The sequence below is a fragment of the Sinocyclocheilus grahami genome, unplaced genomic scaffold (genome assembly GCF_001515645.1).
Source record: "Sinocyclocheilus grahami isolate Dianchi unplaced genomic scaffold, SAMN03320097.WGS_v1.1 scaffold8.1, whole genome shotgun sequence".
Taxonomy (NCBI): Eukaryota; Metazoa; Chordata; class Actinopteri; order Cypriniformes; family Cyprinidae; genus Sinocyclocheilus; species Sinocyclocheilus grahami.
Window position 1 is genome coordinate 2,650,406 of NW_015505187.1, and position 13,456 is coordinate 2,663,861.

Below are 13,456 nucleotides of genomic sequence, written 5' to 3' on the forward strand. Positions count from 1 at the left end.
ATATATATGTGTGTGTGTGTGTGTAAATATATATAATATATATATTTAAATATTAACTTAGAAAAAATATTAAATTTTTATAATTATAATTTTCTATAATACAATAATTACAATAATTTTAAAAGCACATAACAAAATGACTAAAGCGTAAACGATAATTAAAATGGAAATGGAAAATATAAAAATTAAAGCTAAATTGTAATATCAAAATATTAATAAATACTATAATAGTATGTAAATAATACTCAAGATACTGTCTGTTAATAATAAGAATAAGAATATATATTTATTTATCATAATAAAACGTTTTAAAAGTCTTTGGTGCCAACATACATTTTTTTGATTTCATTAGTGCGTTTAATCAAATGTATCCAAACTCCACTGCTGTCCGTGAGCATCTTCTTCTCTTTATAGTGTTGTCACGTGATCAGTAATTAGCCGTTCTGATTGGTGGTGCCAAACTGTGCTGTGATTCACAGGTCAAGTGCCATTAATGTAGTGAAGATTCTCAGAGTGCTGAGGGTGTTGAGGCCCCTGAGAGCAATCAACAGAGCCAAGGGCCTCAAAGTGAGTCTCTCAAAAAAAATCACACACAAATCTGTTCAGATGACTCTGACCTACTCTTTCCATTCAGTGTACTGGATGCGCTGAGCATTTATTTTAATTGAGAGTTTTGTTTGCGTCCACAGCATGTGGTCCAGTGTGTGTTTGTAGCCATCCGTACCATCGGGAACATCGTTATCGTCACCACTTTGCTGCAGTTCATGTTTGCCTGTATTGGCGTTCAACTTTTCAAGGTAAGTTGTGCTGTCTCACAATGCATACTTAACAGAGCAAAACAGTGACAGGGTTATACATTGCTGCTAAAGTCCACCAATTCAGTGTTGTTATTGTTAAAAAATCAAAATAAAATAAAATAAAAAGTTATTTCAGTTTTATATATATATATATATATATATATATATATATATATATATATGTGTGTGTGTGTGTGTAAATATATATAATATATATATTTAAATATTAACTTAGAAAAAATATTAAATTTTTATAATTATAATTTTCTATAATACAATAATTACAATAATTTTAAAAGCACATAACAAAATGACTAAAGCGTAAACGATAATTAAAATGGAAATGGAAAATATAAAAATTAAAGCTAAATTGTAATATCAAAATATTAATAAATACTATAATAGTATGTAAATAATACTCAAGATACTGTCTGTTAATAATAAGAATAAGAATATATATTTATTTATCATAATAAAACGTTTTAAAAGTCTTTGGTGCCAACCTACATTTTTTTGATTTCATTAGTGCGTTTAATCAAATGTATCCAAACTCCACTGCTGTCCGTGAGCATCTTCTTCTCTTTATAGTGTTGTCACGTGATCAGTAATTAGCCGTTCTGATTGGTGGTGCCAAACTGTGCTGTGATTCACAGGTCAAGTGCCATTAATGTAGTGAAGATTCTCAGAGTGCTGAGGGTGTTGAGGCCCCTGAGAGCAATCAACAGAGCCAAGGGCCTCAAAGTGAGTCTCTCATTCACAAAAAAAATCACACACAAATCTGTTCAGATGACTCTGACCTACTCTTTCCATTCAGTGTACTGGATGCGCTGAGCATTTATTTTAATTGAGAGTTTTGTTTGCGTCCACAGCATGTGGTCCAGTGTGTGTTTGTAGCCATCCGTACCATCGGGAACATCGTTATCGTCACCACTTTGCTGCAGTTCATGTTTGCCTGTATTGGCGTTCAACTTTTCAAGGTAAGTTGTGCTGTCTCACAATGCATACTTAACAGAGCAAAACAGTGACAGGGTTATACATTGCTGCTAAAAATCTACTTCTCTAGAGAAAATTAATTGAATTTTTAGTCCCGTGGCATTGTATGTGCTGTTGTGAAATGTTCATGTGTGTAAACTGATGTTTGTTTTCAAGGGCAAATTCTCCTACTGCACAGACACCTCTAAACAGACACAGACCGAATGCCGGTAACGTCCCTTTGTCTTTGGGAAACAAAGTTTACAGTAACATTTACGGAAAAAAACAGCTTGTTCGTATGTATATGTGTGCACTCTGTGTGTGTATTACAGGGGGTTCTATATATTATACAAACACGGGAATGTTGGGAAGCCAGAGAAAGCACAGCGTTCATGGGAGAACAGTGACTTCAACTTTGATGATGTCCTGCAGGGCATGATGGCTCTGTTTGCCGTGTCCACTTTTGAGGGTTGGCCAGGGTGCGATACACAAACACACTCACACTTGCTCACACACATACTTCTTCTTACACATAAGTTTCATAGGTTTAAAGTTATGATTTTTTATTATTTTAAAAATAAGTCTCTAATGTGAAACATTATTACAATTTTAAAGAACTGTTTTATATTTTAAAATATATAAATTTTTTGGCAAATCAGATTTTTCAGCATCATTACTCCAGTCTTTAGTGTCTCATAATCCTTCAAAAATAGTTCTAATATGCTGATTTTGTGCTCATGAAACATTTCTTGTAAATATTTTTGTGGAAACAGTGATACATTTTTTTCCCAGAAATCTTTAAATACATATATTCATATATTAATGTCTGAAATGAAATATATTCATAAGTGTCTTTACTGTCACTTTTGATCAGTTTAATGCATCCCTGCTGAAACTTCTGAATGAATGAATAACAATTTCTAAAAGCTAATATCAAACAATCTCCTTAAATATTACTATAAATTAATGAATAATTTTAAAAGCAGTGTTTCAAAACACTGACAAGAAGCTCTTTGTTCTCCCACAGGCTCCTCTACAGAGCCATCGACTCCCATGCAGAAGATGTTGGCCCAATCTACAACTACCGTGTGATCATCTCTATATTCTTCATCATCTACATCATCATCATCGCCTTCTTCATGATGAACATATTCGTAGGTTTCGTCATTGTGACATTTCAGGAGCAGGGAGAGCAAGAGTACAAAAACTGTGAGCTGGACAAGAACCAGGTAGACTGATGACAATATCTCTACAGGAACACAGAGAGCGTTTAAAAGTCTAACTCTAATTCCACCTCCATATGTTTCTGTGTGTGTACAGCGCCAGTGTGTGGAATATGCCCTGAAGGCTCGTCCCCTGCGCAGGTACATCCCCAAGAACCCGTATCAGTACAAGGTGTGGTATGTGGTGAACTCCACCTACTTTGAGTACCTGATGTTCACCCTCATCCTTCTCAACACCATCTGCCTGGCCATGCAGGTCAGTATGCTCACTAGCTCAACTAATACACATACTCAAATACACAAATCTAATCTTTTTGATTAATTTATGCGTTTGCAGCATCATGGCCAATCTCAGTCCTTCAGCAAAGCCATGAATATCCTCAATATGTTGTTCACCGGCCTCTTCACTGTGGAAATGATCCTCAAACTCATCGCCTTCAAACCCAGGGTACGCCATGCTTGTTTATTATATGAGCAAAGCTGATTTTCATTCCAAATCATTCTATTATTAGACGTCTGTGTACAGGAACTTCTAAGTCTTTAAAATGAAATTGTATTTTATTATTATTAAAAAAAATATCAGATTTGAGATGATTAGACTATAAGCTATTCTTAAAATTGAAGTCCCACTTTACAGTACTTTATTATCAGTGCTTTGAATTGTTTTTTTTTGTTTTTTTTGCCGTGTGCTGTTTAACAAATAATTTTACAGTTGTCCTCCAGGCTAAATGTTTTCCATTTCGGTTTTTGTTTGTGTCATCAAATGCACAGTTTACAGCGGATAACACTCTGCTTATCTTTAGAAATGTCACGTCTCACTTACTTAACCTGTCTTTGACCTGAAATGTTTTACTACAGTCACTAGTTTTGCCCCAGATGAGGACTGAAATGAATGTAACGTAAAATGACAGTCTCTCTCTCGCTCTTCTTCAGAAATGAGTTTCATCGCCTGCCTTAAGACGTAATTCCATCAGTTAGTGTTTAAAGAGTTTTATTTCTCGCATAACTTGGCAGCCATTTCCAGTCCATTAAAGGTTTTCCTGCCCTATTAAGCACCAATCAGATATCGTAAAGATGGAGATGCTATCCGCTCACAGGATAAAGTGACTTCCTCTAGAGCCCAGAAAACCATATTTTCCTTGTAAACGAGAGCATCAACACAAATCAAAGTGCGTTTTCTTGTTGAAATGGACATATTTAATCCGTAATTTCCTGAAAGTCCATAGTTGTGCTGAATGGTGATTGGCTAACGAGATGCATTGTGGGTTGACTGTGCTCATGCATCATGGGTACGGCAGCACTAGTGATGGTCAATTCTGCCTCTCTAACTGCCCTCTCTCACCCCACAGCGTTCATGGGAGAACAGTGACTTCAACTTTGATGATGTCCTGCAGGGCATGATGGCTCTGTTTGCCGTGTCCACTTTTGAGGGTTGGCCAGGGTGCGATACACAAACACACTCACACTTGCTCACACACATACTTCTTCTTACACATAAGTTTCATAGGTTTAAAGTTATGATTTTTTATTATTTTAAAAATAAGTCTCTAATGTGAAACATTATTACAATTTTAAAGAACTGTTTTATATTTTAAAATATATAAATTTTTTGGCAAATCAGATTTTTCAGCATCATTACTCCAGTCTTTAGTGTCTCATAATCCTTCAAAAATAGTTCTAATATGCTGATTTTGTGCTCATGAAATATTTCTTGTAAATATTTTTGTGGAAACAGTGATACATTTTCTTGCGATTCTTTAAATACAAATGAACATATATTAGTTTCTGAAATGAAATATATTAATATATATTAATGCATCCCTGCTGAACAAAAATAAACTTTTGAATGGTGCACAATCACAAAACAACAATATCTGTAGTCGATGCCAATACATGTGAGATTTCATGTTACCAATTTCTAAAAGCTAATATTGAACCAACACCGTAAATACTCTATAAATATTACTATAAATTAATTAATCATTTTAAAAGCAGTGTTTCAAGAAGCTATCTGTTCTCCCACAGGCTCCTCTACAGAGCCATTGACTCCCATGCAGAGGATGTTGGTCCAGTCTACAACTACCGTGTGATCATCTCTATATTCTTCATCATCTACATCATCATCATCGCCTTCTTCATGATGAACATATTCGTAGGTTTCGTCATTGTGACATTTCAGGAGCAGGGAGAGCAAGAGTACAAAAACTGTGAGCTGGACAAGAACCAGGTAGACTGATGACAATATCTCTACAGGAACACAGAGAGCGTTTAAAAGTCTAACTCTAATTCCACCTCCATATGTTTCTGTGTGTGTACAGCGCCAGTGTGTGGAATATGCCCTGAAGGCTCGTCCCCTGCGCAGGTACATCCCCAAGAACCCGTATCAGTACAAGGTGTGGTATGTGGTGAACTCCACCTACTTTGAGTACCTGATGTTCACCCTCATCCTTCTCAACACCATCTGCCTGGCCATGCAGGTCAGTATGCTCACTAGCTCAACTAATACACATACTCAAATACACAAATCTAATCTTTTTTATTAATTTATGCGTTTGCAGCATCATGGCCAATCTCAGTCCTTCAGCAAAGCCATGAATATCCTCAATATGTTGTTCACCGGCCTCTTCACTGTGGAAATGATCCTCAAACTCATCGCCTTCAAACCCAGGGTACGCCATGCTTGTTTATTATATGAGCAAAGCTGATTTTCATTCCAAATCATTCTATTATTAGACGTCTGTGTACAGGAACTTCTAAGTCTTTAAAATGAAATTGTATTTTATTATTATTAAAAAATATATCAGATTTGAGATGATTAGACTATAAGCTACTCTTAAAATTGAAGTCCCACTTTACAGTACTTTATTATCAGTGCTTTGAATTGTTTTTTTTTGTTTTTTTTGCCGTGTGCTGTTTAACAAATAATTTTACAGTTGTCCTCCAGGCTAAATGTTTTCCATTTCGGTTTTTGTTTGTGTCATCAAATGCACAGTTTACAGCGGATAACACTCTGCTTATCTTTAGAAATGTCACGTCTCACTTACTTAACCTGTCTTTGACCTGAAATGTTTTACTACAGTCACTAGTTTTGCCCCAGATGAGGACTGAAATGAATGTAACGTAAAATGACTCTGACATTCTGTAAATGTCTCTCTCTCGCTCATCTTCAGAAATGAGTTTCATCGCCTGCCTTAAGACGTAATTCCATCAGTTAGTGTTTAAAGAGTTTTATTTCTCGCATAACTTGGCAGCCATTTCCAGTCCATTAAAGGTTTTCCTGCCCTATTAAGCACCAATCAGATATCGTAAAGATGGAGATGCTATCCGCTCACAGGATAAAGTGACTTCCTCTAGAGCCCAGAAAACCATATTTTCCTTGTAAACGAGAGCATCAACACAAATCAAAGTGCGTTTTCTTGTTGAAATGGACATATTTAATCCGTAATTTCCTGAAAGTCCATAGTTGTGCTGAATGGTGATTGGCTAACGAGATGCATTGTGGGTTGACTGTGCTCATGCATCATGGGTACGGCAGCACTAGTGATGGTCAATTCTGCCTCTCTAACTGCCCTCTCTCACCCCCACCTTCCCCTCGTCCTGTGTAGGGTTACTTTAGTGACCCCTGGAATGTTTTTGACTTCCTCATCGTAATTGGCAGCATTATAGACGTCATTCTGAGTGAGATCAACGTAAGTACATCGCCACCTCTCTCTCTCTCTTTTCCCAACTCCCTTTCTCTCTTTTGCTCTCCTGTCCATCTCTGCTGTCTTTCATTTCCCCCTGTGCTTCCTGCCATTCTCTGCTCCTGCTGTCTCCTCCAACTCTTCATTTCCTGTTCCGACGGCAAGATGGCTGCTGTGGCAGGTCGCCCTCTGGCAGTGAGAGGGTTATTTAGGGCAGGAGAAAAATTGTTCGTTCAGGAGAGTTTTTCGGTAGGCCCCGTGAAAGAGAGAGACCGACCGCTTCTTTTCATCCTCCAGGCTGCGATGTATGTTGTTTTGCTGTAACTAACAGTCACACCTGAACTAACCAAGGACCCCTGGCCGTTCTTTTCAGGGTGGTTTTGATGGATGTTTGACTGCTGCTGTGGAGCATGACAGGTCCCGGGTCTTCATGGGATTTTCTGATTTCGTTTTGATTTCCTCACACCCGTCATTTGATTTTATGATTTATCCTTGTCTTCTGTGAGTTAATTGTTCATGTGTAACTGTTTTCTTCCTTATTTTCTCCTCTCTCCTTTTCTTTTTCATTTCTTTTGTTTTTTTTATTTGTTGTTTTCCGTCCAGCATTATTTTGTTGATGCATGGAACACATTTGATGCCCTTATTGTAGTGGGTAGTGTTGTTGATATAGCCATCACAGAGGTTAACGTAAGTAATCTCTCTCTCTCAATCTGCCTGCCTGCACCCCCCTAACCCTCCCACACTAACAAAGATGAGTTGCTTTAACCCTCCACCCGCACACATAGGCATGAATGACCTTGTATAGCGCTCAGGGTGATATATTCCGGCTTCACAATCAATATAGACTGATGAATTGTTTTGGAAATCATTACATTAAGATGGATGGTCAATCTTATCAGTGTTGCCTGTAACTCATTAAAATCTGCTATAATGTTTCTTTATTCATAAAAGAAGGTTCATAAACCTTCAAACTGATTTTGAAAGAAGAGCCCAGATTCTCTTTAGAAGAAACTTGTATATCATATTGCTGCTAATTTCAAAGTTTTGTATCCAATTATATAGTTTATTATTCAGTTTTCATTTAGATTGGCAACCAATTTGATCTGGTAGAGTCTTGTTGTATGTGTGCAAACAGCAATAGCGCATGTAAGGTCAAAATATTTCTTCAACTTGTTATATATCAGCTAGATTGGCTGGGTTTAACCAGAACTCGTCACTTGTAAAATGTAGATGTAAAGATTTGGATGTCAAAATATTGCATCCGTGTGTTATGCATGCTGTGAAAATGCATCTTTAGATTCATTTTTAGATCTTTAGTTAATATGTGGCAGACTTGACTTTGCCACTTTGTCAATATGTTTTGATGGAAAGGTACTATTAAAAATGACTATTTCAAAGTTTAGGGTCAATAAAATTTGTAATGTTTTTGAAAGAAGTCTCTTATGCACAACAAGGCTATTTAAAATATACAGTAAAAACTGTAATATTGTGAAATATTATTACACTTACAAATAACTGTTTTGTTACAATGTATAATAACCGATTTCTATTTTAATATATTTTCAAATTTAATTTTATTCCTGTGATGGCAAAACTGAATTTTCAGCAGTCATGATCCTTTAGAAATCATTATAATATGCTGATTGGCTGGTGAAGTAACATTTTTTTAATCAAAGCTAGAAACAGCTGTGCTGCTTAATATTTTTGTGGAAACCAAGATGCATTACAATCAATCAATATGATAATTTTGAATGGTGTATTTCAGATACAAAACTACAGCTCCGTGTAAGTGTTCGTTCATGATTTGGGCTCTCTGATCAAAATGTGTTAATGAAGGTTATTTATGATTGACAGCCGTTATGCTGGAGATATACCCCTTGTTTTGCTATACACATCCATTTCAGCACTGACTGGGTTTGATTTGGTTGGAGTTTTCTCTTCATCCAGCATCTGATTTGATCTGAAGGCATGACCTTTGACCCAGCATTGTGTTTGGATTGATTTGTTTTAGTTTCCCCCTTTTCTTTCCTTTGAGAAAACTCTGAGCACTTTTTTCTCATGCTTCATTAACCTGTTAATTGATCTGATTAGTGATCTGAAATGAAACTGATGAATCCGTGCTGATAGCCAGTCCCTCCTTTCAGTGCTACAAGGAGATTAGAGTGGAACCGGATGACTCTGTTCTCCCTTAGAAAAGCGTTAATGTCACCCCTCCTCCCCCTGAGGCCGCTCTGCTCCTCTCAGTGCTTTGTCCTCCCTGCCTGTTGGAGGCGCTCTCTGATTCGCGGTGTCTGATTGGACAGAAGCGGGGGGTGGAGAGATGGGAGTGTTTGCCAGCTCTGTCTTGCTGACGATGCCACATTGCATCCTTCTCTATGAATGCCTCTTCTTTTCTGTCTTTCTGTTCTGCATTTTCCTCCCTTTTTTCAGTGTTTTTCCTCTGTCTCTTCTCTCTTTCTTTCTTACACCCGCACAGCATTCTTGGTAGGCCTGCTCCCTGTGTCATTAGCTGTTGACTGGCTGATAGGACCACAATCACTGAACTTAATTGGCTAAGCCATTTATGATGTATTCAAGTAACTTCTATTGACTAACAGGGTGATCTCATGAAATTGTTTTGTATGAAAAAATTAAGCATATTTGCATATCAATTTTCATCAGAAAATCCGCACACATAGTACTAATGAAAATCATTTTGGCAAAACACAGTGGTTTACATGAAATACAGCGCAAATTATTCATACTTCTACATTAAATCTTACATTATTTAGAATACATAAAAAACAATATTTATGTATTTATTTTTTTCTCATGGGGGGGAAGTGAGTGCTTAATTGTCATAAAATAAAAATATAATCTAAAAAAATAATCTAAAAATATATTCTTTTCATGACAATTAAGCACATTTAAAGCCTCCAACTGAAGACATCTTGATAGTTCTAAAATAAGCTCTCATTTAAATAATATAATAGAATGTTGTTGTTGTTAATAATAATAGTTAATTATTTATAATTATTTTTTTTGTAGGAGGTTTTTTCATTGCAGTAGGCTACTCCTAATTTGAGGAGGTAGGCTTACGTGTGATTAATTGTCATAAAAATATATACATTTTATGACAGTTAAACACATTTAAACCCAACAGTGCAAGAAATTGTACTGGTCCTTATTTCTTATTTTTAAGTTTGAGTTTAGGGTGAAATATGGCCAAGAGCTTTATTTTCATGACTCACCTAACAACTGAAGTTCTCGCTGATGGGCATGATTGTAACCTCCAGGGGGCAGTGTTTACCAGTTTGTGCCAAATCTGTATATTTGTGCAATGTGAGATAATATCTGTGATATGGAGCGGCCCTTTCAAAGTGGCTCTGTGTGGAGATTTTATCATGGTAGCTGTCTCACAGATGCACATTTGGAACGAGTTATACTGTTGACCCAGTTCTGTAATGTGTGTGCTACATGCATGGTTGGGGTTGCCAAATCCTCTGCAGTTTTACCGCAAAGACATAATTGAATCAATCGAGTTGTCATCGCCACTAAAAGCATGAAACAAAGTCAGACATTTTAGTCTATCGTGGCACTGCAGAGGATTTAGAAATCAGTCTCTCTGCATGTAGAAATTAAACACACACCTACATGCAGTCACTCACTGCAGCACACACACCGTGATAGACCTACTGAGAAATTCTCGACTCGGCTCGTGAGAGATGTCGAATCTGTGCATGTGTCTGCGTGTGTCACCAACCCATCCTCCAGTCTGCGGCTGCAGAACAGCGTATGGCTCCTCCTCAAACGGACCATGTGCTGTAGCACCCTCAGCTGGCAGAAAGACAGACGTGCTATGAGGCGTCTCCCCTGCAAAAGACCCAACAGATGTACCTCAAAACACACTGATGGACACTTTTCCACACAAATTCCCACACGAACACACACAGGTGTACAGTGGGTGGTTGGCGCTGCTATAGCTTTCATCTGTCTGCCTTTCTTTAAAGCCAGCTGACCCCTCCTCCTCTCCCCCCTCCTCTGTGGTAAGACCAACATTTATGATGTATTCAAGTAACTTCTATTGACTAACAGGGTGATCTCATGAAATTGTTTTGTATGAAAAAATTAAGCATATTTGCATATCAATTTTCATCAGAAAATCCGCACACATAGTACTAATGAAAATCATTTTGGCAAAACACAGTGGTTTACATGAAATACAGCGCAAATTATTCATACTTCTACATTAAATCTTACATTATTTAGAATACATAAAAAACAATATTTATGTATTTATTTTTTTCTCATGGGGGGGAAGTGAGTGCTTAATTGTCATAAAATAAAAATATAATCTAAAAAAATAATCTAAAAATATATTCTTTTCATGACAATTAAGCACATTTAAAGCCTCCAACTGAAGACATCTTGATAGTTCTAAAATAAGCTCTCATTTAAATAATATAATAGAATGTTGTTGTTGTTAATAATAATAGTTAATTATTTATAATTATTTTTTTTGTAGGAGGTTTTTTCATTGCAGTAGGCTACTCCTAATTTGAGGAGGTAGGCTTACGTGTGATTAATTGTCATAAAAATATATACATTTTATGACAGTTAAACACATTTAAACCCAACAGTGCAAGAAATTGTACTGGTCCTTATTTCTTATTTTTAAGTTTGAGTTTAGGGTGAAATATGGCCAAGAGCTTTATTTTCATGACTCACCTAACAACTGAAGTTCTCGCTGATGGGCATGATTGTAACCTCCAGGGGGCAGTGTTTACCAGTTTGTGCCAAATCTGTATATTTGTGCAATGTGAGATAATATCTGTGATATGGAGCGGCCCTTTCAAAGTGGCTCTGTGTGGAGATTTTATCATGGTAGCTGTCTCACAGATGCACATTTGGAACGAGTTATACTGTTGACCCAGTTCTGTAATGTGTGTGCTACATGCATGGTTGGGGTTGCCAGATCCTCTTCAGTTCTACTGCAAAGACATAATTTAATCAATCTAGTTGTCATCGCCACTAAAAGCATGAAACAAAGTCAGACATTTTAGTCTATCGTGGCACTGCAGAGGATTTAGAAATCAGTCTCTCTGCATGTAGAAATTAAACACACACCTACATGCAGTCACTCACTGCAGCACACACACCGTGATAGACCTACTGAGAAATTCTCGACTCGGCTCGTGAGAGATGTCGAATCTGTGCATGTGTCTGCGTGTGTCACCAACCCATCCTCCAGTCTGCGGCTGCAGAACAGCGTATGGCTCCTCCTCAAACGGACCATGTGCTGTAGCACCCTCAGCTGGCAGAAAGACAGACGTGCTATGAGGCGTCTCCCCTGCAAAAGACCCAACAGATGTATCTCAAAACACACTGATGGACACTTTTCCACACAAATTCCCACACGAACACACACAGGTGTACAGTGGGTGGTTGGCGCTGCTATAGCTTTCATCTGTCTGCCTTTCTTTAAAGCCAGCTGACCCCTCCTCCTCTCCCCCCTCCTCTGTGGTAAGACCAATGGTACGGACCAACGGTAACCAAAACCCCACCTCTCATTCCACCCCGTCACCTTGTCGACCTGTCCATCTACACCTGTCATTCACCATGTGACTTCGGCATGAACGCACGTGTTCTCTCTCATCACTGTGGCATTGGGCAGGCACGTGTATATGCTGGTAGTGTGTCCATCGCCTCGACCTCTCCCCTCCCCTAGGCTGCGATGCCTGTCATTGGTGCGCTGTAGTCACATGGTCATCGCTCTCTCTGTGTCTAGTCCAGTGTCGGCCTCTACTGGTCAGCTCTGGTGTGACAGTTCACCACCGACGTGGCAGAGCTCTGAAATCAGCTGGGGCTTGTGAAAAGACGATTTCCTGTGCGATGTCCACATGCATGAAGCTTATTCTCAGTTTTGCTTGGTTTGTGTGATGAGTTTTTGTAGGGCATGTGTGTGCAGATGTAGGTGTTGGAGATTTAAAGGTGCACTGAGTCTTTTTTCATGTTGTGCTTATACTGACACCTAGTGGTGTGGATGCAGTGCCATACCAAGTAAACAAAAAATTACCGATGCCATTATAAAAATGCTCAATTCAAAGTCAGGCATATCAGGAATTTTCTCAGAAAGCAGGGGTCTTGCCAAAATCAAACCGAGGTCATGTGACCCCAAAATGGTGGATCTCATGAGGTGACCCTCTCCATGTACAGTGGGTAAAATAAGTATTGAACACATCACCATTTTTCTCAGTAAATATATTTCTAAAGGTGCTGTTGACATTTTTCAACCAGATGTCGGTAACAACCCAAGTAATCCATACATACAAAGAAAGCAATACAAATAAGTTCAGAAATTAAGTTCTGTGTAATAAAGTAGAATGACACGGTGAAAAAGTATTTGAACACATGAAGAAAGGGAGGTGCAAAAAGCCATGGAAAGCCAAGACACCAGCTGAAATCTATCAGTAATTAGAAAGCAATCCTGCCCCTTGTCAGTGGAAATTAATATTAGCTGGTTCAGTACCAACTGATGGCCTATAAAAAGGTGTCTCATCTCAAAGGTGTCTCAACATTTCATGATGGGTAAAAGCAAAGAGCTTTCTCAAGACCTTCGCAACCTTATTGTTGCAAAATATACTGATGGCATTTGTTACAGAAGCGTTTCTATACTTCTGAATGTTCCAGTGAGCACTGTAGGGGCCATAATCCGGAAGTAAAGAACATCATTTTACCATAAACCAGCCATGATCAGGTGCTCCTCACAAGATTTCTGACAGAGGAGTGAAAATAATTATCA

The 13,456-nt window shown here is 37.9% G+C and overlaps 1 protein-coding gene across 1 annotated transcript in view; it reads left to right on the plus strand.

Moving 5' to 3' along the window:
- cacna1c (calcium channel, voltage-dependent, L type, alpha 1C subunit) overlaps positions 1 to 13,456 on the plus strand; it is a 154,949-nt gene that overhangs the window by 110,251 nt on the left and 31,242 nt on the right. The window contains exons 23-31 of the mRNA XM_016279433.1: positions 480 to 567; positions 690 to 797; positions 1,947 to 1,999; positions 2,102 to 2,248; positions 2,797 to 2,998; positions 3,090 to 3,248; positions 3,330 to 3,440; positions 6,598 to 6,681; positions 12,142 to 12,189. Of these exons, the coding sequence (XP_016134919.1) occupies positions 480 to 567; positions 690 to 797; positions 1,947 to 1,999; positions 2,102 to 2,248; positions 2,797 to 2,998; positions 3,090 to 3,248; positions 3,330 to 3,440; positions 6,598 to 6,681; positions 12,142 to 12,189 (1,000 nt within the window). The remainder of the gene's footprint in view (positions 1 to 479; positions 568 to 689; positions 798 to 1,946; positions 2,000 to 2,101; positions 2,249 to 2,796; positions 2,999 to 3,089; positions 3,249 to 3,329; positions 3,441 to 6,597; positions 6,682 to 12,141; positions 12,190 to 13,456) is intronic.